The 24,577-nt window shown below is 37.7% G+C and overlaps 4 protein-coding genes across 6 annotated transcripts; 3 read left to right on the top strand and 1 right to left on the bottom strand.

The window, feature by feature from the left end:
- Positions 1 to 1,726: 1,726 nt before the first annotated feature.
- Positions 1,727 to 7,864, top strand: LOC114740123 (ATPase 11, plasma membrane-type). Its single transcript, XM_028928254.1, has 21 exons — positions 1,727 to 1,972; positions 2,091 to 2,210; positions 2,320 to 2,418; positions 2,546 to 2,683; positions 2,837 to 2,971; positions 3,092 to 3,271; positions 3,367 to 3,573; positions 3,659 to 3,778; positions 3,847 to 3,966; positions 4,107 to 4,229; positions 4,325 to 4,429; positions 4,552 to 4,696; positions 5,145 to 5,309; positions 5,475 to 5,713; positions 5,920 to 5,952; positions 6,080 to 6,161; positions 6,256 to 6,416; positions 6,556 to 6,741; positions 6,819 to 7,001; positions 7,108 to 7,283; positions 7,484 to 7,864. The coding sequence occupies exons 1-21, from the start codon at positions 1,919 to 1,921 to the stop codon at positions 7,578 to 7,580; spliced, it is 2,868 nt and encodes a 955-aa protein (XP_028784087.1). The 5' UTR covers positions 1,727 to 1,918; the 3' UTR covers positions 7,581 to 7,864.
- A 678-nt stretch (positions 7,865 to 8,542) lies between these two features.
- LOC114740109 ((-)-isopiperitenol/(-)-carveol dehydrogenase, mitochondrial) lies at positions 8,543 to 23,409 on the top strand. 2 transcript variants are annotated; one of them, XM_028928240.1, is made up of 2 exons: positions 8,543 to 8,553; positions 22,519 to 23,409. In XM_028928240.1, exon 2 carries the CDS (start codon positions 22,590 to 22,592, stop codon positions 23,259 to 23,261), a length of 672 nt encoding a protein of 223 aa, XP_028784073.1. In that variant the 5' UTR covers positions 8,543 to 8,553; positions 22,519 to 22,589; the 3' UTR covers positions 23,262 to 23,409. The 2 variants fall into 2 exon arrangements, with proteins under 2 accessions (XP_028784073.1, XP_028784072.1); XM_028928239.1 differs by lacking the exon at positions 8,543 to 8,553 and having other exon boundaries at positions 22,297 to 23,409.
- Positions 10,125 to 12,513, bottom strand: LOC114740108 (protein NRT1/ PTR FAMILY 2.9). 2 transcript variants are annotated; one of them, XM_028928238.1, is made up of 4 exons: positions 12,343 to 12,513; positions 12,050 to 12,267; positions 11,386 to 11,936; positions 10,125 to 11,292 (listed from the first exon to the last, which is right to left on the bottom strand). In XM_028928238.1, exons 1-4 carry the CDS (start codon positions 12,455 to 12,457, stop codon positions 10,386 to 10,388), a joined length of 1,791 nt encoding a protein of 596 aa, XP_028784071.1. In that variant the 5' UTR covers positions 12,458 to 12,513; the 3' UTR covers positions 10,125 to 10,385. The 2 variants fall into 2 exon arrangements, with proteins under 2 accessions (XP_028784071.1, XP_028784070.1); XM_028928237.1 differs by having other exon boundaries at positions 11,386 to 11,945; positions 12,343 to 12,512.
- Positions 18,182 to 21,833, top strand: LOC114740107 (LRR receptor-like serine/threonine-protein kinase FEI 2). Its single transcript, XM_028928236.1, has 13 exons — positions 18,182 to 18,380; positions 18,590 to 18,725; positions 18,806 to 18,877; positions 18,980 to 19,051; positions 19,136 to 19,207; positions 19,432 to 19,503; positions 19,604 to 19,675; positions 19,794 to 19,900; positions 20,017 to 20,193; positions 20,280 to 20,612; positions 20,710 to 20,961; positions 21,081 to 21,214; positions 21,303 to 21,833. Exons 1-13 carry the CDS (start codon positions 18,296 to 18,298, stop codon positions 21,528 to 21,530), a joined length of 1,812 nt encoding a protein of 603 aa, XP_028784069.1. The 5' UTR covers positions 18,182 to 18,295; the 3' UTR covers positions 21,531 to 21,833.
- Positions 23,410 to 24,577: the final 1,168 nt, after the last annotated feature.

The following is a 24,577-nucleotide window of genomic DNA, read 5'->3' as shown; positions in this document are numbered from 1 at the left end:
CACAAAGAACAGTTGTGAGGTGTCATCTGAATTACAAGGTTGCGTTAAAATATTTATAAAAATATAGTTAGTTTTTTTAAAAAAATTTTAATTATTTATATTGAAAACTATTTTTATTGATTGTAGATTTAATGCGTGAAATTAATTGGGTTAATTTAAAAAAATGTAGAAGACGAATCAATTGATTACGCCTATAAGAAGGAAAAAAAAATACTCATATTGACAGCGTACCAAACATAAGTTTCTTATCTTGATTTGTTAATATACTGTCTTAATTTCCCATATTCCTGGTTCGGAGTTCTCTGTGTGTGCGTGTGACATTTTTTGGGCCAAATATATAAAACATTTGAATATATTGTCTTTACTGACATTTATGGATGGGCCAAGAGGGTCCGTTTGGATCAGCGATTAAAAAAGTAGCTTATTGAAAAAGTAGCTTATAGAGAAGTGAAATTGGATAAAAGTTAAATTGGATAAGTTGAATTGTGTTTGGATTAGAGTTCAGAAAAGTTAGATTGTAAAAGTGAGATTGGTAAAAGGTTGTTTGGATTATGATTAAGTAAAAGTAAGTTTGGTTGTAAAATGACCAAAATATATATGAGTTTTAATAAATAATGAAACATGATTAAAAAAATAATTTCACATGATACAATGAAATTAAAATAATTTAATATGAAGAAGTCATAAAAAATATTTTAAATATAAAGTGAAACATGAAAAAATAAAAATATATTTTTAGGAGCATATTTAAAAATAAAAATATATTTCTAACTTATTCATTACTTTCAACTAATTTTAACTGATTTTTTATTATCTACAAATTAGTTATTTGAGGTTTATAATAAGAACCAAAAGAGGTAATAAATTTCTTAACTTTTTCTCTCTCCATATTTCAAAAGCCATAAGTCATAAGCTGTTAATTTTAGCTTATAGCTTATTGTAGTTTTTCAGACAAAAGCCCGATTGTAGAAAAACTAATCCAAACAGACCCAATTGTATCAATCGAGCTTATAGAGTTTATAAGCTCAAAATAAGTGATGCCAAACAGGCACAGAATCTGCAGAAAAGCTATAATTCACAGTTAGATCATATCCAGAATGACAGGGGCAATTGGCAAGATTTAAAAAGGAAACTTCAACCAATTCCATTCAATGACTTCCAGACAAATCACGAATATATATTAGCTGGAAATTATTCAGCGAATTTATTAATTAATACTAGACACGACAAATCTCATTTTAATTAAGTGAAGATGATGCTCGTGTTATATATTTTTTTAACCAAAATTACAAATGCTTTATTTGAATCTATATACAAAATATAAATATCATTAGGTACGAATAATACACACCATGAGATTTAATATATTACGAGCTGCTCACGAGAAGAAAACGACAGAGCCAACAAATGTCGTTGAATAGCAGATACCATCTTTACCCTGAAACCTACGGTGCATGTTCTTGCATATTAGACGTGGTAGCATGTTATCCCAAGCAAAGATTAGCCAGCACACGCTGTTTAATATTTTATTTGTGTTAGGAATCAGGAGTCTTTTGATGATTCATACATTTTTCACCTATAATCAAATAAAAATTGTATATGATACAATTTATATAAAATAAAGGAAAACGGAAAGAAGCAAAAAGCTGTGACTGTGAGTGTGAGTTGTGATTCTTATGGACTGCCGTTACTGGTTACGACCCCAATCCACGGAACACAGTGCCCTCCTTGGGCTGGTTGCATAGCACAGTGGTTTCTGTTCTGAGCTCCTCAGATTTCTCCTTCTCCCTCTTTTTTTGGATATTTTATCTACAGTTCTATTCTACCACCTTTCGCCGCTTGCTGTTTTTTCTGAACGCTTTCGTAGTCAGAGGAAGCTGGATAAGAAGAGTGAGCGGTACTGAGAGAAGAACAAGAGATGGAGGACAAGTCCCAAGTATTGGAGGCTGTGTTGAAGGAAGCTGTGGATTTGGTAACAGATCTGAATCACTTGAAGCTTTTCTTGGCTGCAACATGGTGGTTCTCTTCATTGGTCTGTTTGATTCATTGATGGGTGTATTGGGTTCTGTTCTGTGTCTTTTCGAATGCAGGAAAACATACCCATTGAGGAGGTTCTTGAGAATTTAAGATGTAGCAGAGAAGGTCTCACCTCTGTGGCTGCTGAGGAGAGGCTCGCCATTTTCGGACATAACAAGCTTGAAGAGAAAAAGGTTCACAACTCGTCCTATCCCGTACCTTTCCCTTCTCCTAGCGCTCTTTTCAATGAAAGCCACGTAAAAAGATAAAAGGTCTTCTCTTTTCTGGTAAATTATCTTTCAGGAGAGCAAATTTTTGAAGTTCTTGGGTTTTATGTGGAATCCTCTGTCTTGGGTTATGGAGGCTGCTGCCATAATGGCAATTGCGCTTGCAAATGGAGGGGTGAGCATGTTCAGCTCAGCTTTCAGAGTTCTTGGCGCTAAGCTTTCCAGCAAAACTTCTTTAAGCCTTCGAGGCATTTGTTATTGAGGATTTGAATATGTATTGTTCCTTAAATTTTTGTATGCAGGGGAAGCCCCCTGACTGGCAAGACTTTGTGGGTATCATCACTCTGCTTCTCATCAATTCAACTATTAGTTTCATTGAGGAAAACAACGCGGGTAATGCTGCAGCGGCTCTCATGGCTCGTCTCGCTCCAAAGGCAAAGGTGTCAAATTTAGCGTTTAATTCCCTTGCTGCCAACTCTAGTCTAGCTTGATTATTGGTGCAATCTCGTTTCTTCCTTTCTGTGTCCCCCTTTCTTTTTGCCCCGTGAAATCATTTTCCTTATAGTTTCATTTCCAATTTCTACGTTGTTAAGGTTCTTCGAGATGGTAGGTGGAGTGAGCAAGATGCCTCGGTTCTGGTTCCAGGTGACATCGTCAGTATTAAACTGGGAGATATTATACCAGCTGATGCTCGTCTTCTTGAAGGGGATCCTCTGAAAATCGATCAGGTGGGCTTTCTGGTTGTTTTGTTGTGCATATAATATTTACTTCAGTTTTACTTATAGTGTTCTAAATGATTCAATGACAACCTACTTTCTGGTTCTTATTCTCTGCTTTGTGCTTCTTAGTCTGCACTTACTGGTGAGTCCCTGCCAGTGACAAAAGGTCCTGGTGATGGTGTGTACTCTGGTTCTACCTGCAAACAAGGAGAGATTGAGGCCGTGGTCATTGCCACTGGTGTGCACACCTTCTTTGGGAAGGCTGCTCACCTTGTAGATACCACTAATCAAGTGGGTCACTTCCAACAGGTATCATGATAGCGATTAGGCATCATTTTTATGGTCGTCCTAATGCTGTTACTGTCATTGAGATTTCATTTTTTATCTTTTGTGCTGTCATTTAGGTCTTGACTGCGATTGGGAACTTCTGCATCTGTTCAATTGCTGCGGGGATGATTATTGAGATTATTGTCATGTATCCTATCCAAGACCGGCAGTACCGTCCTGGAATTGATAACCTTCTTGTACTTCTCATAGGAGGAATTCCAATTGCCATGCCCACAGTTCTTTCGGTGACCATGGCTATTGGGTCCCACAGGTTATCGCAGCAGGTCAGGTTCCTTGGCTAGTCTCTCCTAGAGTATGTTTTGTGGATATTCATACAGATAGTGGACTAATGGTTTGTAATGCTTGCAGGGAGCCATCACTAAGAGGATGACAGCCATTGAAGAGATGGCAGGCATGGATGTGCTTTGCAGTGATAAAACTGGGACTCTAACATTAAACAAGCTGACTGTTGACAAAAATCTTATTGAGGTTGGATATTGAGTGGTGTTACTCAGTTGTTATCCATTTGATCTGATTATTTTATTTTCGCATTCCAGGTTTTTGCTAAAGGAGTGGATCCAGATACTGTTGTTTTGATGGCAGCTCGAGCCTCGAGACTTGAGAATCAAGATGCAATAGATTCTGCCATAGTTGGGATGCTGGCTGATCCAAAAGAGGTCAGTGAAACTGATCAAGCAATGACTTACTGTTTTTCTTAATATGAGGTTGTAGCCCTGTATGATCTGGACGATCATATTTGTTTTTTGTATTCAAGTTTATGATAAGACTTTTACTTTTGAACTTGCTGCTAAAAAAGGCACGAGTGGGAATCCAAGAAGTACATTTTCTTCCTTTCAATCCTACTGATAAGAGGACAGCGTTAACTTACATTGATGGTGAAGGTAAAATGCATAGGGTAAGCAAAGGTGCGCCAGAGCAGGTAATTTACACTTAATCTCATTGCTTACATAATTTTACATCATTTTTGGTCTCATATTCTGTATTTGATATGTGTTTCTATAACATGGCTGTTAGATTCTCAATCTCTCATACAATAAGTCAGATATTGAACGCAGAGTCCATGCAGTAATAGATAAGTTTGCAGAACGTGGTCTACGATCTCTTGCTGTAGCATACCAGGTATTTAATTCATTGCATGCTTTCTTGTCTTGCTTGACCTTTGATGAATTTGTATCCCTACGTATTACTTTAATGCCAGAATGAAGAAGTGATTGCCATGTGGTTTTTCTCTTTTTGTGCAGGAGGTTCCAGAAGGGAGGAAGGAAAGTGCTGGAGGCCCATGGCAGTTCATCGGTCTTATGCCTCTGTTTGACCCACCAAGGCATGACAGTGCAGAAACAATACGGAGGGCTCTAAACCTTGGAGTAAATGTAAAAATGATAACAGGTCTATTTTATACACTACACATTTGATTTGCATGTATAATGGTGCTGAAGTTTCCGTTCTGTTCTCTATAGCTAATGAATTTCTTGGAAGCTTTGGAGCAAGGTTTTGCATCTAGCAAACCACTGATGCAATCTTAATACTGCTACATCTAAGTCCTATTCTTGCTAGCTATTCTAGCATTATGAAAACATATTGGTTAAGTAAACTTGCAGAATATAGCGATCAAATTATATGGAGTTTCATTTGAGTTATAAGCTTACACTTACTATGTGAGAGAACTTAACAATCCAATTGCCATAAGCATAGTTTAGTGAGAGAACTGATGAATTATGGTAACCGGTGCCAATTGACTTCTCTTGTTGACTTGGAGTACATCTGATTTCCAACAGAACCACAACATTATTCATTGTTTTGACTTTTCAATTTTACGTATACATCTCCTTGTTAGGTGATCAACTAGCTATAGGGAAGGAAACTGGCCGTCGCTTGGGAATGGGCACCAACATGTATCCCTCATCTGCATTGCTTGGGCAGGATAAGGATGAGTCCATTTCTGCACTACCCATTGATGAACTGATAGAAAAAGCTGATGGATTTGCTGGTGTTTTTCCTGGTATGCTCCTTTCCACGTTGAATACAGCAACTTTGGTATTGATATTTCTGCTTATTAAATTTCATATGATGGCATGGACGAGTATTAGTCAATTGCTATGGTTGAATATTTTGTGCTTCCTCTCGTGATGTTAGTCGGGTTATAACTTAACGTATATTTGGCCAGAACACAAGTATGAGATTGTGAAACGCTTGCAAGCGAGGAAACATATATGTGGAATGACTGGTGATGGAGTAAATGATGCTCCTGCTCTTAAAAAGGCTGACATTGGTATAGCTGTTGCTGATGCAACTGATGCCGCTCGTAGTGCATCTGATATTGTTTTAACAGAACCTGGCCTTAGTGTTATTATCAGTGCTGTTTTGACAAGCCGGGCCATCTTCCAGAGAATGAAAAATTATACAGTGAGCAATTGAACTGCTGTTGATCACAACTCCACCTTTTCTTGTCATTACTCTTTGTTACTTCTGCTATTTCAATACTCCTCTATTGTTTATATATTTTTAATGTTCTTGGCAAATTTTTGTTTTGCCCAGGACATACAGGGCATTATTAGCAGGATGCATTATATCAGTATCAGTTAAACTAATTTGTTTCTTCTTTCATACAGATTTATGCGGTCTCAATTACAATCCGTATTGTGGTATGTGAATTGTTTTGTGACTCTGATCTATGTCTTACCAGGAAATAATATATAGTCAAAAATATTTTGTTGAGACTGTTGTAAAAACAAATTCTTGACCTGTTCTATATGTTTGGTATGGTTACAGCTTGGTTTCATGTTGCTGGCCCTTATATGGAAGTTTGACTTTCCTCCTTTTATGGTGCTAATCATCGCCATCCTAAATGATGGTCTGTTATTCCATTTCTTTGTCATTGTTTCACCGTCTGATTGCCTCCCATAATATGCCTTCAACTTCATAACTAAAACATTTATGACGTATAGGTACTATCATGACAATCTCAAAAGATAGAGTAAAACCTTCTCCTCTGCCTGATAGCTGGAAGCTCGCAGAGATATTTACCACTGGCATTGTACTTGGAAGTTACTTGGCAATGATGACAGTGATATTCTTTTGGGCGGCATACAAAACAAATTTCTTCCCGGTATATCTTTTATTGATGATTTTCAATGGTTTAGAATATTCTTAGCTCATTACATCGTTCATGCTTGTTGCTTCACATGCTTTGCTTTATATTGTTTAGCCTTTATCATTAACTGTCTTCCCTTCTGCTAACCTTTCAGCGAGTATTTGGGGTCTCAACTCTTGAAAAAACTGCTCATGATGATTTCCGTAAACTTGCCTCAGCGATATATCTTCAAGTGAGCACTATCAGTCAGGCCCTTATATTTGTGACTCGGTCTCGAGGATGGTCTTATGTTGAGCGTCCCGGTATACTGTTAATGACTGCTTTTGTGGTTGCTCAGCTGGTAAGCTAAATCCTCATTCCTACTGTGCCAGTTCTTTTCACTTTGCCTGACTTTGATGCTGAATTTGTTGTGTGCAGATTGCCACTTTGATCGCAGTCTATGCAAACTGGAGCTTTGCTGCAATTGAAGGAATCGGTTGGGGTTGGGCTGGAGTAATATGGTTATACAACATCATATTTTACATCCCACTTGATTTCATCAAGTTCTTCATTCGTTATGCTTTGAGTGGGAGGGCTTGGGATCTTGTCATTGAGCAGAGGGTTAGTATTGTTTCTGGACTGACTCATTCGTTATGCTCTTTTTCATTCCTCCACTTTATTTGTTGTTCTCTGCTCATGGATTTTAATGTTTATTAATAATGTGTAGATTGCATTCACAAGACAAAAGGACTTCGGGAAGGAACAACGGGAACTTCAATGGGCACATGCTCAGAGAACCTTACATGGATTACAAGTACCTGACACCAAGTTCTCCGACCGCAATCATTTCAATGAACTCAATCAAATGGCTGAAGAAGCTAAAAGGAGAGCTGAAATCGCAAGGTAGGCTTCAACTCAAAAACTCGCGCAATTAAGTGAAAACCTATAATAATTTTAATAAGTGACGGCTTGTTATAGTCTTGGAATCCAGGCCTATGTTGGGAGTCCAACTAATACTGTTTGGATCCTTATATTGCATGATATGATGCAAAACAACTAAGCTATGTAAATGGCTCTCATAAAGTCACAATTATTGTGTGCAGGTTAAGAGAATTGCATACACTAAAAGGTCATGTAGAATCAGTTGTGAGATTGAAGGGGCTTGACATTGACACAATTCAGCAAGCCTATACAGTCTAAGGTGTGCTTGCTCAGTTGCAGACTGATACTGTAAAAAGTAGGGCACGCGTTAATGTGCTGAGAGAAGTAGAATATAATGATGAGTATTACACAGTGAGTTACCCTTAATATCCCCTTACTGGGCTTTTCTGTTTTGACTTTTGAGCGCTTAAACGAGTGCTTTTGTCTGCCCCTTCGTTATTTTCTTTACTGCTGTTAAAATATGCCTTCTAATCTGCAAAATCTCAGTGTCTAGAAGCGGCTATATGTTAGCCATTGAAATTTCCATGAGTTTTAATGTTAAATATTCCATTTTTATTACTGTTTATCCGTCACTAAAAGCTAGACAGCTAAACTTGTATGACTCAGCGATAGATGATTGAAAACTTGCTTGGTTAAAAGAATGAAAGGAATCAGACAAAGGTGCGATCCTTTTCAATAATTTGTAATGCATAACATGTGATTTTGGAAGAGATTAAAGTGGTTAGCCAAACAAAATTGGACAACGAAAGTGTGAAAACAAGAAAGCATTATGAAAAAGACGTTCGGTGTACGAGCACCTAATATAAATTAAATATTAAAAATATAATCTTTGCATCAATCTCTTTTCGGCTTTTGTGCTGTGACCCATCATCAGTCAAAGTTCATTGAACACATAATATGCTCATATCATTACGATCGTGTGGCCTCAGTGATTTGCGTTTAAATTCATATGTTGACTTTTTTTTAAAAAAAAAAAATTATAACTGTATACCAATTAACAACGCAACAAAACATTACAAAGAAACCTAGCTACCTAGCTTCTTTTATCAGCGCCCAACTCCTGTGGAAAAGGCGGCTGTCGATGAAGAGGCAAAAAATCCCCAATGCCCTGTGAGCGAACCTCGCCAGTGAGTCCGCAATAGTATTGTTCTCCCTATAAACATGACGGGATCTGAATTTGCCGGTCCCTATAATTATTCATCTTGGCATCATCTATAAGGTCCCTAAAAAGGTCGTCCTCCCTGTACCTTTTTCCCAACAAAGTTGCAGCCCATGATTACTCCCAAGAGTTCTGCAAAGCTCGAAGGAACTGAAATTATTTGAGAGCTAAAACCAAGAAGCCATCTATAGTTGTTGTCTTTCACTACTCCTCAGCAGTTGCTGTCTCCACTAGCCAAAACCAACCCATCTACATCCAGCCTCACAAATTCATCCCTATCATTGAAAATGAAGTATTGAGCTATGACTTCATTCCTGTAGAACTTGCATCTTTTGAGTATCTCGTTATCCCACACGGTTCTAAAGAAAGTCGTTTTCCCTGTTTGATTGCTGGTATTGTCCTCTTCATTGAAAAGCTTTTTACATCTTGAAACCCATATATCCTAGCACAAATATTCAAAGAGAGTTGGCCAGAGATCTTCTTGGTGTACTCCTGTCCGCTTCATTCTTTAGATTACATCGAACCCGATCCACACTCTGCAAAGAAGCGAAAATATTTCATTCTTTTGATTTTTTTTTCCCAATACCAGCAAGTTCTGTCATTTTGTTTGATGGAATTTGAGGGTTTGATTTTTATGGACACTATTCTTCCTTTTCTTTTTCGCCCCCATTGTAATAACCAACTGCATCAACGGTTCAAACTGTCTTTGCAATTACATATCACCATCGACTTCATTCTTTTTCTTTTTCTTTTTTCATCATCAAACTGTTGCCAATATGTTATTTTGCTATCTATCTATTTTTACATAATTATGTGTGTTACTCTTATATAACCATGGTCTATTCTCTACAGTGAGGAGAAAACAAAAATTATAAGGACCAAAAAATCTATTCATGAATAGAACAAATAATTTACGTTGTCCATTTTAAAAATTTCATGCATTTTATTTCTTGGTGCACCCGTTGTGCCTTAACATACTAGTCCTTAAATGAATTTGGGTACTACACATGAAAGAGCGAAATTTTATGGGGGGACTCAGCGGAGTACTGATACCAATCAATCAATTTTTAATTAATCTGGGGAACCAACTTTGAACCAAAACATAATTCCTTTTTTTTTTTTTCCCCCTTGGCCTGAGCCAAAACATAATTACTACTAAGCCAATAAGTCAAACTGTGGGGGAGAAGCTAAATACAGAGTAATTCCACAAATAAAACGGATGCAACACGTCAACAGATTGCTGTAGTCAAGAACCAAACATACGGAAAAATGACTTGCTACATTAAATTCGTTGCCACTGTTGACTTATTATGATTGATACCTTCCTGTCCTTAATATAAGACCTATTTAACTAATTTGATTAGATTAAGAAAGTTAGTTAATTATTAAAAATATAACATGTTTTTTCTAAAATACAATAATCATTTTTCTTAATATTTTTCCTTCCTTTTCTACTTGATTATGGTTGAGAGAGTATTCATAAGGATAGTTTAAAAAAACTGATAAATATAAAAATATAACTTATATTTAGAACTAAAATTAACTTTTAGATGAACCGGAGGAGTATTCCGAAAGAATCCGAGGCAAACTCAAAGTAATCGCCCTTTCTTCTGCTTCTAGATAACTTTTGTTTTTTTTTTTTGATACAATGCTTCTAGATAACTTTCGATCTCACCATCTAACGTTTGACTCTACTTTCGTCTCTCCTCATTCAAGTCATCGATTGTCGAAAAGCGCATCACCGCACAATTATTTACTACCGAGCCAGGCCGATTAGAATACAGACATACCTAAACCAAGTAAAGTATTTTATAATTTTTTCCTTTTGGCTCAAAGGAACGGTACTTGAGATACTCTACTTTGACTGTGACATCATTCTTCTTGGAATTATCTGAATCATGAAATCAAACACCGTTGCTGGATGTTTGTGATGGCTTTGATACTTGGTTAAGCTGAAGGCTGCTAGTGGTATCAGTTCCTTTGTACCTGTACCATTTTGAAATCAACAAAAAGTAGCCCAAGTTTAGAACTTGTAGAACTGCAATCATGTAATAGAAGTAGTCCAATTTGCCCTTGTTCAGATCCTCAGGCAACCAATTCCCAGTTGCAGATTTCTCAGTGGCCTTATGAATGACTGAAATAAGTAACGTGCTCAAATAACTTGATCCTGCCATTCCACAGTAGTAAAGTGAGCCAGCAATGCTTCTCATGTTCTCTGGAAATTGTTTGTAGTAGAGCTCAACTTGTCCAACTGATGTGAATGTTTCAGAAAGTCCAGCAAGTACCAGCTGAGGAATCAGCCATAGAGCTGACATTGATGATATTGCTCCTTTTCTAGGTTGTACTCCGATGGGTGTGGTTAGAGCCAGCGACCTTCTGTGCTGTTCCACGACCCCGGACACCAGCATGCTCAATATGGTGAGGAATATTCCGATTCCCATTCTCTGGAGGATCGTGATGCCGCCCTCTTTTCCGGTGAGCCTCCGGAGAAAAGGGACGATTATTCTGTCATAGATAGGTAGCCACAAGGTCATGCTAAGCATCAGGAACACATAGTAGGTTGCTCCTGGAATTTTGAAGTTACTTTGTCCTAATCGCCTGTCGGATTGGAGGGCTTGGAACACCATGATTGTGTGCTGTTGTACTATAACAACGTAGTACAATATGCCTGACACCCATATTGGTATCACCCTTACCAATAATTTCACCTCTTCCACTTGCTGCAAGCTGCACAGATTCCATGGATCACTCGGAGATCCATCTGGGTTTATTTTATCTTCTGGGGTCATAATTGCTGCTTTGTCCAGAGACCTGTTGTGTAATACTTCAGATTACGTCCGCCTTTTGCGTTTCTTAATATATAAAAAAAGAAAAAGAAAAGGAAAGAAAAGAAAAGAAATTTACCTGAATTGATAGGTATGGGGAAGCTTGGAATTCAAAGACTTGGGAGGCACATAGTTGAAGAGGGAGAGCATAGAATACTGAGATGGAAGTTTCAGTCTTCTTTTCTTTATAGCGACCACAATCACTTGAACAATACTTGTAATGGGGCTTCCGTTAGGCTTCACTTTGACATACATTTTGGATCCCATGAAGAAGACAAAACATGATACAAGCATTAAAGCTGCAGGAATGGCCAGACCAATAGCCCAGCTCACGTTGGACTGTACATAAACGATGAGGGTCAAGGACACCATCTGGGCAAAAGTGAAAGTGAAGAAGTACCAATTGAAGAAGCTATTGATCCCCTTCTTCCCTGACTCTGTATTGGGATTGAACTGATCAGCTCCGAAAGCTAAATTACAGGGTCGGATTCCCGCTGCTCCGACCAACAATGACCCAAAACCCACCAGAAGAAACGCCATTTGCCCCACCGTTGGTCCTTTGCATGTACTACTTTCCTTCGCACAGTGAGGTGGGTGCAGATTCTTGAAGGCCGCCGTTAGTTGTATCACCTGCAATCCCTGCTCGAACATGCACAGAAAATTACAGTGGTCAGGATCATCACACTCAAAGTCTCTGTTTTTTTTTTTTTCCCTTCTTTTGGTCTGGTCTGATGAGTTAATACCACATAGGATGCGAATGTGCCGAAAAATATGGTCTTGTAGCGACCGAAATATGTGTCGGAGCAAAAAGCTCCGAGCAAGGTAGCGAAGTTGGTGCTTCCATTGAAGATGTTGACGATGTTGGTGGCTGTGATGTTTTGGAGGTTGAAAACTGTCGTAAGATAGACCAAGAGGTTCGATAATGTGCCAATGGCTCCCAGTTTCTCGAACGTTTCATTTCCTTGAATTCAACCACAAGAAACCGTAAGAAACTGATAGAAACACAGAGGGAAAAACAGAGCATTTTCCTTCCTACCTATGATGAATGGCATGACCCTCCAACCTCTGTAATTGATCTTAGGATCATCATCGTCCCCCTGCACTTGCTTCTCGTTATTATTCTGCATATTTTCCCTCGCACTTTTCTCCATTGCTGGTCTCTGAGGATTTGCGTCTCACGGGTGCGATATTGAGAGAGTGTATATAGAGACAGAGGGAAGTAGAGATTGGTGGGGTCAAAGGCAATAATTGTAGTAAAGAAATTTTAACCAAAAATGTCACTGTAAAAGATGTCCGCGGCTGATGTTCAGTCCACCAATTCCGGTATTCTCCCTCTGGGACTCATCGATACTGTTCAAGAAGTAAGTGGTTTGTTGGACCCACCCATCGTCATTGATGACCAAAACTCCATCATAACACAAACTACAAGTCACAGCCTAAATGTTTTTAGTGCGCGACTTGAGACCTTCACAAAGCTAATGTTTTGCTGGAGACCACTAAATTCATGTTCAATGTCTAAATGTGAGTGTGAAAAGAAGATAGGCTTTGAACGAGATCAGGTTTCGCCCAAGGACTTATCATTGAAAACTCGCACTTGCGCACATTGTTTAGCCGAAGTCTCAGTATAGAACTGCTATTCTGTAAATATGGAATCTAAACATAAATCTTCTGCAATAAATGATTTAAGATTACAAGAAAAGAAGTCAATAACCTTATAACCTAATAGCATAGAAGTCATAAAGGGAAGAGGGGTTATAAGTCAATGTTGAGGAAGTATTTTTGGCTGTTTTGAGAGTCATAATGTTAAGAATACCAAGGGGGTAGAAAGGTGGTGGGGGGCGTACGTTATGAGTGGATACAAGAAGTGTAACTGGTCCATTTTCAAACGTGAAGAGTGTGCTGAGGTGGGGTTTAGTATGACTGAGAGAAATGGGCAGTGATGATCATAATCCAGAACAAGGGGCTCTGGCTTAGTATGAATGATGAATACAAATATAACACTTGTGGCCCTCAGTTCACACTGAGTCAGTAAGGACTTTCTAGGTTGTCTCTCCTTTCTCTATCCTGAAAGCTCCTAAATCTGTAACCCTCTGTGCAGGATATTCAATTATTCTAGTCTCTTGTTGGCATACCAACAAAAATTGGGCTTACCCGTAAAAGGGTTAATCCCCACACAGCACGATAACACGAGTCACTATTTGAATCTTATCCACATTTAATATTCGATTATGTTTTGAAGAGGACTTTTTAAAAGGGCAGAAGTCTCCTGTCGACATTAAAACATAATGATCGGTGAGATTTTTATTGCGCTTCAGAAGATATGAATGCCCTTAAAGCACCGAATTTTATGGTCATCAGGACTCGTAAAGAAAAAATCTTCTTGTAGTGTCAGCCTTTTATGGGAAAGGAGAGCAGTTTCTTTCTGCTGCGCGTTTGATCCCCTTCATTTTTGTTGCATATAATCTGAATTTTAAGATGTGTAATGAATGATTCACAGATTCAGATTTCATATTTTAAAAATAAAATATTCAAATGGAAAGGAAGCACAATGAAATCTGAGTTGTTTATTGTTGATGTGATAGTCCAAATATGCAAAGAAGGTGAGGAAGATAACAAGTGTAATTACAACCGGTAATATGGGTTGAGCCCGCGGGCCCAACTCGCTAAGAAGTGGCGGGTTGAGTTAATAAAAATTAGGATCATTTTAAAACGAATCTTTTGAGTTCGTAACCACTAAGCTCGTAACTGCGGCGGGCTAACCCCAGAGTTGGCGGGCCAACCCGTTTTACTTTTTTTTTTAAAAAAAATTTCCTTTTGAATGGAACACACCGTATAAGAGTCATGAATCATGATTAAGCACTTGACACTTTATGTTTGTGACTTTGTAGTGTTGTATTGTTGTTAATTTGGATTTATATTTTAATTTGGGTGTTTAATAAATCATTTTGGATGGATGAATTGTGTAATTATGTTTAATATTTTGAGATATTTGAAAGTTTAAACTTTGTATTATATGTTTTATTTTTTATAATTTCTATTTACATGTTTTATTTTAGGTATTTAGGAATTTGATTAAATTTTATTCTAACCCGCCAACCCATCTTAGCGGGCTGGGTTGAAAAAAATCCCAACCCGCTAAAAGGTAGTCCTAAAAAGACTAAACCGCAGGTCTTTAGGCCCGTCACGGGCCAACCCGTAACTGACGGGTTGACCTGTATTACCAGCTCTAAGTGTAATGGAAAGGACCAAAGGACCTTTTGAGAATTGTATTGAATTTAACCGACCAACTGAAACAATAAACTTTTCAATGAAAGCCTTTCTTAACCTATTAATATTCTCCGACGGGAACTTTTTATAATTCAAACTCTTATAATCCACGTTTTATAATTAAAGTGAAAAAACAACGCTTAATTTTTTATTAAATACTAATTTAATTCTTGAATTTTCACTTATTACTAAATTTTATGACGCGCGCGCACGTTAAATTGTCAATCCCACGCTATTATTTACAAATAATCAAAAGCAGACACGACACGAGCTAGTATTTTGCCCCTTTTTGGAGCATCATACCTGCAAAGCACCACTAAGAAAAGCAACATGCAAATTGCTTTTTAATTAAGATCAGTCAAAGACCAGGTGGAGCGTGTGGAGCTATAATTATATTATCAGAGATATGAACCTGAACTCTTTTTATCTATCCAGATAGCCAGGCCTTTAATTTGATTTGAATTTTCCGAGAAATATTACAAACATTTATTTGCAGATTAATATGAAGTGCGGCATCAGTTTGATGCTTATTGCAGTAACGAGTACTATGATATTTATCAAATCTTAACCATTCAAATTTAATATGGACAGCCGAGACTTTATTTTTTATATTTTTGTCTTTTAAAATTTTTTTTCCTTTAATAAGTAGTTCTGACCATAAGTCTTTTAAAAAATAATTTTTTTGTTTAAAAATTATTAGCTGAAAGTTTTAAATATATAGTATAAATTTTATCACAGTAATAAGTTTCATGGTACTCATTACTGTGATGAGTACTAAAGCTAGTGCTAATAAAGTTGATTGTGGTGGGAGCCCGTAGCTAGTTTTCTTTTTAATTTTTACGCTTGATTGGGCTAAAATTTATAGATGGGTTGATCTGTGTTAGGCTAAATTAAGTGGGTTAAAGTTTACATGGTATCGTTATTGTTTGGCCCAAAAGATTTAGATGGACGGAGGCACATGATAAATTAAAGAAATGCCCATAATTAACAAATTAATTAATTAATTAGCTATATGCGCGTATAGTTTATCCATCATGAGGTATTCACGTCTATTATGATATAATAAATACTTCCTCTCATTCTAAATATAAGAGTTAGTTAATTAATTTGAAGGCTTTTGATAATTAATATATGTTCTCTTTATTTGTGATTTCAGGAAGAGAACATGGCTTTAAAAAAGGTCAAAATCGGGGGTTTCATCACAACTGAAGAGGTCTATAGGTTGAAATACACAAACATGGTCTGTTACATTTTATTAAAATATTAATCAGTTATAAGGTTCATCACTAATGAATTATACAGCGACTCATTACTTGCAAAGAGAATAAGTGGAAGCGTTGATGAACATCTTTGGAATATGCTGATGTGTGTATATATATGACTCTGCCAATTCATTAACGTAATTGATGCATATAAGATTTCGTAGTGTAGTGCTTCATTATTTGTCTATACAGAATACAAATAAATATACCTATTGCAATACTCCTCTAGTCCTATTTACAGTGCAGAGAGAGAAGATTTTTTTGGTCATATTTATAGGACACTGAGAGAAATTTTTTGTATAGATATATAATTTTACCTTTCATTTATTTTTGTGTTGACTTTGTTAATAGGGGTAAAGTTATAAAATTATCAAATTTTAAACGAGAGTTAATAAATTTAACTTTCTCTTAATTTCTGTAAAACATGTTAAAAGTACATTATAAATAGATAGAGAAGTATAATTCATTAATATTGATGAGCTGTAAATTAAATATTAATTTCAGGGGGCAACTGGTGAATCCAGGAGCAGGTGTGGTTTATCTGCCACATCAAAAATCAGAGGATGGCGTTGAGGTTTTCTTCAATAGCTTGTAGGAAAAGCATTCCAAGTTTCAAGGGATTCTTTAGTCTCGATTGTTACGAGAAAATGTTTCTTCAGACTTCAATGGTAATCTGGTTTCGCTTTGCTAAGTTTTACCCGCTCTTTTTTTTTTTTAAACAATAATAACTACTTCTGATCTGATTGGTTAAGACCATAATTAGTAATAAACAGTGTTGTCTTTTCTAAAATATTCTTACTAATCAAGTATATTGGTTAAACTATATAATTAGTAGAAGGACTATCTTGAAAAAAATTAAGTAATAAGAGAGACAAAATGGATTAGGGTTTTATATTTAAACCAATATAAAGTCAAACGAATTTATATTAAGGATCGGAGGTAGTACTATTTACCTTTTTTTTCTTAAAAATAGTAATAGTCACAAGTTGTTTTAAATTTTTATAACAAATTTTATATTTAGTCCCTATTAATTACTTATTTTAATACTTAATGTATTTATTATTTTATTTTTTAAAACATTATCTCTCCACCACACATTTTCTCTCTTTTTAACTCTTTTTATTATAATATTTTTTTATTTTCTTTTTTATATCCTCCCCTTATATATAAAGGTATTTTAGAGAAAACAATTTTAATTTTTATATATTTATTATCTTTTAACTCATTTTAACTAATTTTTGAATTTATGTGATGAAGTCTGCTTATAAAAAGCAACGTTAGGGAGTACTTATTATTAACAATGGGCCCTTGATTTCTAGCTGCTATTCTATGTCGTGTCCGGGGAGATTGCTGTAAATAAATTAGAGTACCATAGTGAAGTAAATCTTTTTAATAAAGATTCACGCGCACTTTCGTGAAGAATATTCTTTATGTTTGGTTTTGTTTATAGTTATAACCTTATTTAAGCCATGTGGTATTGATTGAAAAGAACTGTTTGTAGAATATTTTAAGGGAAAAAAATAAAATATCTGGCAGTTTCAAAACAAAACTTGTAAATTAAAGCGGGAGTAGAATTGTGAAATAGGATCCCGACAAATTATTGACCTGTAGAATTTTTATGGCTTCTACAATACTATTTCATGGCACACAAAAATTGAATTAGTTATTTTTAATTTTTTTTAGAATCATTCATGAGTATCTGCGTAGTTGTAAAACGTGAGATTTTCTGGTAAAAATAAAAACGTGAAATATGGACAAACATCCAAAAACTAAAAGCTCAAGGTAGTATCGAGAAGATAATCACGCCAAGCCCAAGGTTAGAGACGAACATTATGGGAATTCAAATTTAAGTGCAAATGGCTAAAGTTAATATGAAATTAATAAGAGACAAAACAACATTATGGTGTTATGAACCATGCCGGCCGTTGAAGATACGCTATTATGCCCTCCGTGTTTGAAGCTGGATTGCCGCCTTTTGGCTGGCTGTACAGTGCAGTATCAATGTTACTGTGTCTGTGTTTTTTTAATCAAAATCTAAATTGAAACATAAGAGTTCTTGGCCTGCTGACATGGCGGTCAACATTTTGACCTACTGCTTAAGCACATAGCGAGTATTCTTCTTAGGCTACGCGAGAGAGTGGGAGAAGAAAAAAGCCAAAAAGGTCCCTTTTTGAATTTCCCGCTCTACAACGGCTATTGCACTCTGTGCCTCTGCTCCTTTTTTGGTGCTCAGCTTTCGATATCCCTGTCTTTTACTCTCACCTTCTCCCTCTCTCCTCAGATTCAAATTGAAACTGAAATTATTATTACCATATTTTAATCATAAAAACAAAGTTACCCTTTCTTGTCTGAGCATTTCCATCACAGCAACACTCGTCTTCTCCCCTACAAACTACTACAATCATCGGTTCATCACTGTCTCATACCCAGTGACTCGGTGGGTTCATTTGGAAGACTCAAATGAGAAGGGTTACCGTTGCCTCGGTTTTTCTGGTGATTTCCGTCATCGTTTTCTACCCTTCCTCTTTTGCGCTCACTCAAGATGGTAAGAGAACTGTAAAGTTCAGTCCTTTTCCGTTTGGCTGCTCATCTAACAATATAAACTAAGATTCAAGCATGGCGTTTTCTTCCCCTGGTCCTTTATTTGTGTCGATTAGCTGGATTATGGGTTGTTTTGAGCTCCAGCTACTCCCAATGTGAGTTTAAAGTTCTTAACTTTAACTATTTGAATGGTTCCTCTTCTTCCTCTGATAGGTCTTGTGTTGTTGGAAATCAAAAGCGCTTTGAACGATACTAGGAATTATCTCAGCAACTGGCAAGATTTTGATGAGTCTCCATGTACATGGACCGGTATCACTTGTTATCCCGGCGAACAACGAGTTCGCTCAATGTATGTGAACAGCACATTTTCTTCATTTCTCTGACTTGTCTTTCCTACTTTGACACTTGTTTTTGTCTTTGATTCTTCAGAAATCTGCCCTTCATGCAACTCGGAGGTAGTATCTCTCCCAGCATTGGCAAACTCAGTGGACTACAGAGATTGTAAGAACAACCTTTTTCATCCTTGCCCTTCTCACTTCTCCAAAAATCCGAAATCTCTCACCTCATTCATCTTATTCTGTTCAATGACTCGTAATGATTCAGGGCATTGCATCAGAACAGCTTACATGGAACTATTCCTCCTGAAATTACCAATTGTACTGAGCTAAGAGCATTGTAAGTTATAACCCCAGCATCTGTTGATTTCTCTCCTCTTTATTTTATACTATTGGGTTAACTTTCCATCAATTCTGATCAAAGGTACCTGAGGGCTAACTATTTACAAGGTGGCATACCATCAAATATTGGAAACCTTTCCTATTTAACCATATTGTAAGACCCTCTCATCTATTTTCTTCCATAGTGCTGTGTTACTTACACGCTTTTGAGTACTTTGAATTGATTGCTAGCTTTCTCTGGAGGGAGCAGCATTCAGGTTATCATTGAAACAATGAAAATCATTCTTCTTGTTTCCCTAAATTTTAGTTCACATTTTTCGACCAAAATAAAAAAGTTCACACTTAGGAATTGGGGTCTAATGGAGAATTTGAACGCAGGGATTTATCCAGCAATTCTTTGAAGGGTGCTATACCTTCATCCATTGGCCGCCTAACACATTTGCGACTCTTGTAAGTCCAGCTAGCGAATACCTCTGCGGCGTATTGATTACTTTAAGTTGATATATACTTTCTTGACATTAATGGTATATGTTGATCCTGCTTGTCTTAGGAACTTGTCTACCAATTTCTTTTCTGGTGAAATCCCTGACATTGGAGTACTAAGCACCTTTGGAAACAACTCGTAAGTAATCTCGCCCAACAATATGTAGTCAACTAGACATGTCTAGAATAACACAATATAGCATACGAGTTGATGGAGGAAGCTTTGGAATTGTACTCAATTCAATTCATTTGAACAGGTTTACAGGAAACTTGGATCTTTGTGGGAGGCAAGTCAATAAACCTTGTCGAACGTCGCTTGGCTTCCCTGTGGTGTTACCACATGCTGCAAGTGATGAAGCTACAGGCAAGTCGGATTCTGTGTTTCCTTTTCCTTTCTAAATATTTCTTTGATTCTTCTATTGTCACAATATTTTATGTTCGTTTGTAATAATGATCAATTCTGTATATAAATTTTTGCAGTTCCTCCTCCCAAAAGATCTTCACATTACACGAAGGTGCTGCTAATTGGTGCCATGTCAGCGTTGGCCCTTGCACTTGTGATAATGGTCTCATTCCTCTGGACTTGTATGCTGTCAAAGCAGGAAAGAGCTGCTCGGAGATACAAAAACATTAAGAAGCATTTCGATCCAGAATCAAGTAGGAAGTGTGGGAGTTTAAAATTCTACAGCCTTCTATTTCATGTGTCTTTTTGTTTATATGACTTAAACCTCGTATTCTAACAGGCACAAAGCTTATGACCTTCCATGGGGATCTGCCATACCCATCATCCACCCTCATTGAAAAGCTGGACTCTCTTGATGAAAAGGATGAAGTAGGGTCTGGAGGGTTGGGTACTGTCTACAGAATGGTCATGAATGATTCAGCAACATTTGCGGTTAAGAGGATGGACAGAAATCATGTTGGATCCGAGCAGGTTTTTGAGAGGAACTTGGAGATTTTGGGCAGCGTAGCGCACATAAATCTAGTGCATCTGCGTGGTTACTGCAAGATTCCTTCTTCAAAGTTCCTTATCTATGATTATTTTGCCGTGGGCAGCTTAGATTTTCTATTGCATGGTATGATTCGTATCATATGGATTGTGATAGAATGCAAGAACTCAAAATTTTGTGTGATTCTCTAAGTCTTTCCTAATAAATATTTGCTCTGCTTCAGAAAATGGTGGAGAACAATTCTTGAATTGGAGTGCTCGTTTGAAAATAGCCCTTGGTTCTGCCAGGGGTTTGGCATATTTGCACCATGAATGCTCTCCAAAAATTGTGCACAGCAACATAAAATCCAGCAACATCCTGCTTGATGAAAACTTGGAGCCTCGTGTCTCTGATTTTGGCCTTTCAAAGCTCTTGGCTGACAAGGATACCAATGTTACCACTGTGGTTGCTGGCACTTTTGGCTACATGGCACCAGGTATTTCATATGAAACAAACACATCTCACAATACAATAGTTTAATACTTACATATGAACACTCGAAACCTTGTAATATGTATTGTCTGCACGTTTTAAATGATGTATTGTGTGAAACAGAGTATCTTCAAAATGGGAGAGCTACAATGAAGTCAGATGTGTATAGTTTTGGAGTATTATTGCTAGAACTTGTGACTGGAAAGAGACCAACAGATACTTACTTTGCGAAGCAGGGACTAAACGTTGTCGGATGGGTAAGATTTTCGCACGAACCTTGCATAGTTTTGGCCCATAAAATATGATTCCAAGGTGAAAGTGAATTTGAGAGGCAAAAATTTGCAGATGAACATGTTGCTGAGAGAGAAGCGGATGGAGCAATTGATTGACAGAAGATGCTGTAGAGATGCAGATGCAGCAAGTGTTGAAGCAATGATTGACGTGGCAGCAAGATGCACAGAAGGTAATCCAGACGAGCGTCCATCAATGAAGCAGGTATTACAGTTGCTGGAACAAGAAATTGTTATGTCTCCTTCCTCAAGTGACTTCTATGAATCCCATTCTGAATCATAGTAAATTTGCAAAGAAGCAATCGGACTCCAGATGTTACTACTTATGTATATTTTGTGCTCAGCCCCTTTCTGTGGGGTTTGTGTGTATTTTTCCAGTGGAAAATGGTGGATTTGCCAACCAGAAGAAACTAGTTTGTGGCAGGAGCTTGTAATAGTTTGGACTTGAATGTGACTTCCATTCTTGCTATGAAAATTACTGATTTATGAGAGGGAATATTATGTTCTAACTTCATGACGTTGAAAATATAGTTGGACCATTGAAAACCATGTCTGTTCTTGTATTAAGATTGTCATATACATTGAACGAGGTGTTTGACAGATAAAAAAGATATGATAAGAACACTGTAAGTGTAATCATACAAGTACTTACGCGTTGAAGGGCCAATTTGATGGAATTGGTCTTTGGTCAATCTTCCAACAGATGAATATCTATCTCAATCAGTATTGTAGGTTTCCAAGTTGGAGTCAGTCAACCTAAAAAAATATTAAAGTTGTCCAAGTCACGAAACTTGACTTTCTTTCACCAAAATGCTATTTCCAAACTAATAATACCACCTCATTATATCATTCCCATGGAGGGGTAAGGAAAGAAGATCTGGTTAGGAAAAGCTGACGTGTAACATCATTGCTATGGTAACCTGGCTTTCAAGAATAATATGAACCGTTCACTTGGATAAGCTTTATCACTTTCCTGAAAACATAAAACAAACAGGAGAATCCAAATAGATGGTAGCTATTGTTTCTTATGGTCAACAAGCCAAGCATGTCCACATTTTCAAAAAGGAAACAAAATATACAAAGGTCAAGAGTTAGGTGGAATAAGAACAGAGATCATAAAAATCGCCTCCTTCAAAATTCCCAGATCATATCTTGACAATGCCTTCTTAGTGCTTGTATCATCTCCTTCGATTTGCTCCAAAACATGGCTGCCTCAGAATCTACCTCAAATCACACTCTCAACAAGCATCGCAAGCTAGCCGGCAAAGTAGCCATCGTCACCGGCGGTGCAAGCGGTATTGGAGAAGCGACGGCGCGCCTCTTTGCCGATCATGGTGTGCGTATGGTGGTGATCGCCGACATCCAAGACGAGCTGGGCAACCAGGTGGCGGCGTCCATCGGAACCGACAGGTGCAGCTACGTGCGCTGTGACGTGACAGACGAGGATCAAGTGAAACACCTTGTGGAATCAGCGGTCAATATGTATGGAACCCTCGACGTCATGTTCAGCAACGCTGGTATTCTCAGCCCCTCCGATCAGACCATCCTTGACCTCAACTTCACCGAAATGGACAGTTTATTTGCGGTCAACGTCCGCGGGATGGCGGCGTGTGTCAAGCACGCCGCTCGGGTGATGGTGGAGAAGGGCGTGAGGGGGAGCATAGTATGCACGTCAAGCGTGGCGGGAAGCGTCGGTAGTTTGAAGGGGACCGACTACTGCATGTCGAAGCACGCGGTGGTGGGGTTAATGAGGGCAGCGAGTGTGCAGCTGGCGGCGCGTGGGATAAGAGTTAACAGCGCGTCACCCAATGGAATGGTGACCCCATTGACAGCCAAAACACGGGGGCTGACCGAGGAGAAGTTAAGAGAGCTCTATCGAAAATACGCGAGGCTGGAGGGCGTGGACCTCACGCCGGAACACGTGGCGGATGCAGTACTGTTTTTAGCTTCTAGCGATTCGGAATTTATCACCGGTCAGGATCTCAGGATTGACGGTAGCTTCACCCATCCGTGAATGCCGAGGGTATCGCTTGGCTTTTGCGATTTTATTTTAATTGACAATTTTAAAATGTATTGCCCTCCAAACACAGCCTGAGAAATATCGGTTGTTTTCCAAGAAATAATTTTTGCGTTTATACGAATATCGCATATCAATTATCAAATCCGGCATCCTCCGATTTAAAAATTGCCTTTGTCGGTTTTATCTCATTTTGGTGAGCCACAGAATAATGAACGATGGAAGAAGAAATGGAGGGGAATGAATTAGATGGGAGGGAGCGGAGGAGAGACGGCAACAGGTAGGAACAATGGTGGAAGACGTGCCGGGTTAGCCGTGCCACAGATGCGATGCCACATTGATCATAAAACCCACATACTCCTCCGGTCCTTATTATAAGACCCAATTTGACTTTTTATTTGGTCCTAATTATAAGACCCCAATCCATTTTGTCTCTTATATTTATACATTTTTTTTCAAGATAATCCTTCTAATAATGATAGTTTTAGCCAATATACTTAATTAGCAGAGATATTTTAGGAATGACAACACTTATTTATTATAAATAACCAACTTAACTTACTTTCTTAATCTCCTCAAATAAGTCAATTGGGTCTTATAATTAGGACCGGAGGAGTATATTAATATTGGTTCCATACTTAATTTTAGAGTAGTATACTTGAGCTTTGGTCATTTTGATTTTTTTTTTTTAAATTAGTTTGAATCTGATTAAGTGATTTCGGTTGGTAATGAGTCATATTTAATTTTGTTAAAAAAATTAGTTAAGTTCCATTTTAAAATTCAAACAGGTCAAAATATGACTCATAACAGTTTTTAAGGCCCAAAAAAATTGGGCAGCTCATTACCAAGTCAGCCCACTCAAATACACGACACCTTTGCCCTAAAAGCGAACATGTGGTCTAATAGGGGCGTTGATCCAATGTTTCAGATTCTAACTCTTTCATTGAAGCTCTTATCGGGCATGTTGGCAAACGAAAAATTGAGGGCAAGTGATAAGCGGCTTGGTACCGTTTAAGTGAGGTCTCGAGTTTGAGCCTCAGCGTATGCAGAAATCCCTGTTGGGAGACTCACCCACCACAGCCAGGTGTGCGACGCGGGTCGGATCTAGATGTAGTCGGAGCAAAGCTCCGGTGAACTGGGTGGGCAACCAAAAAAAAAAAATTGAGGGCATATCTCATTTCGAAAGAAGCAATAGAAGACGGTAGGGTTTTAGCAGAGATATTAGAAGAGTGAAAGTCATATTATAAGTGGAAGGAAGTAAGGAATTAAACAGGTGCAACGTACTGACAAGCTACGTCAAGTTCATTGCTACT

This window comes from Neltuma alba, unplaced genomic scaffold, assembly GCF_004799145.2.
Source record: "Neltuma alba isolate B1F8T4 unplaced genomic scaffold, ASM479914v2 tig00003057_pilon, whole genome shotgun sequence".
Taxonomy (NCBI): domain Eukaryota; kingdom Viridiplantae; phylum Streptophyta; class Magnoliopsida; order Fabales; family Fabaceae; genus Neltuma; species Neltuma alba.
This window is presented reverse-complemented; position numbering and strand designations above follow the sequence as displayed.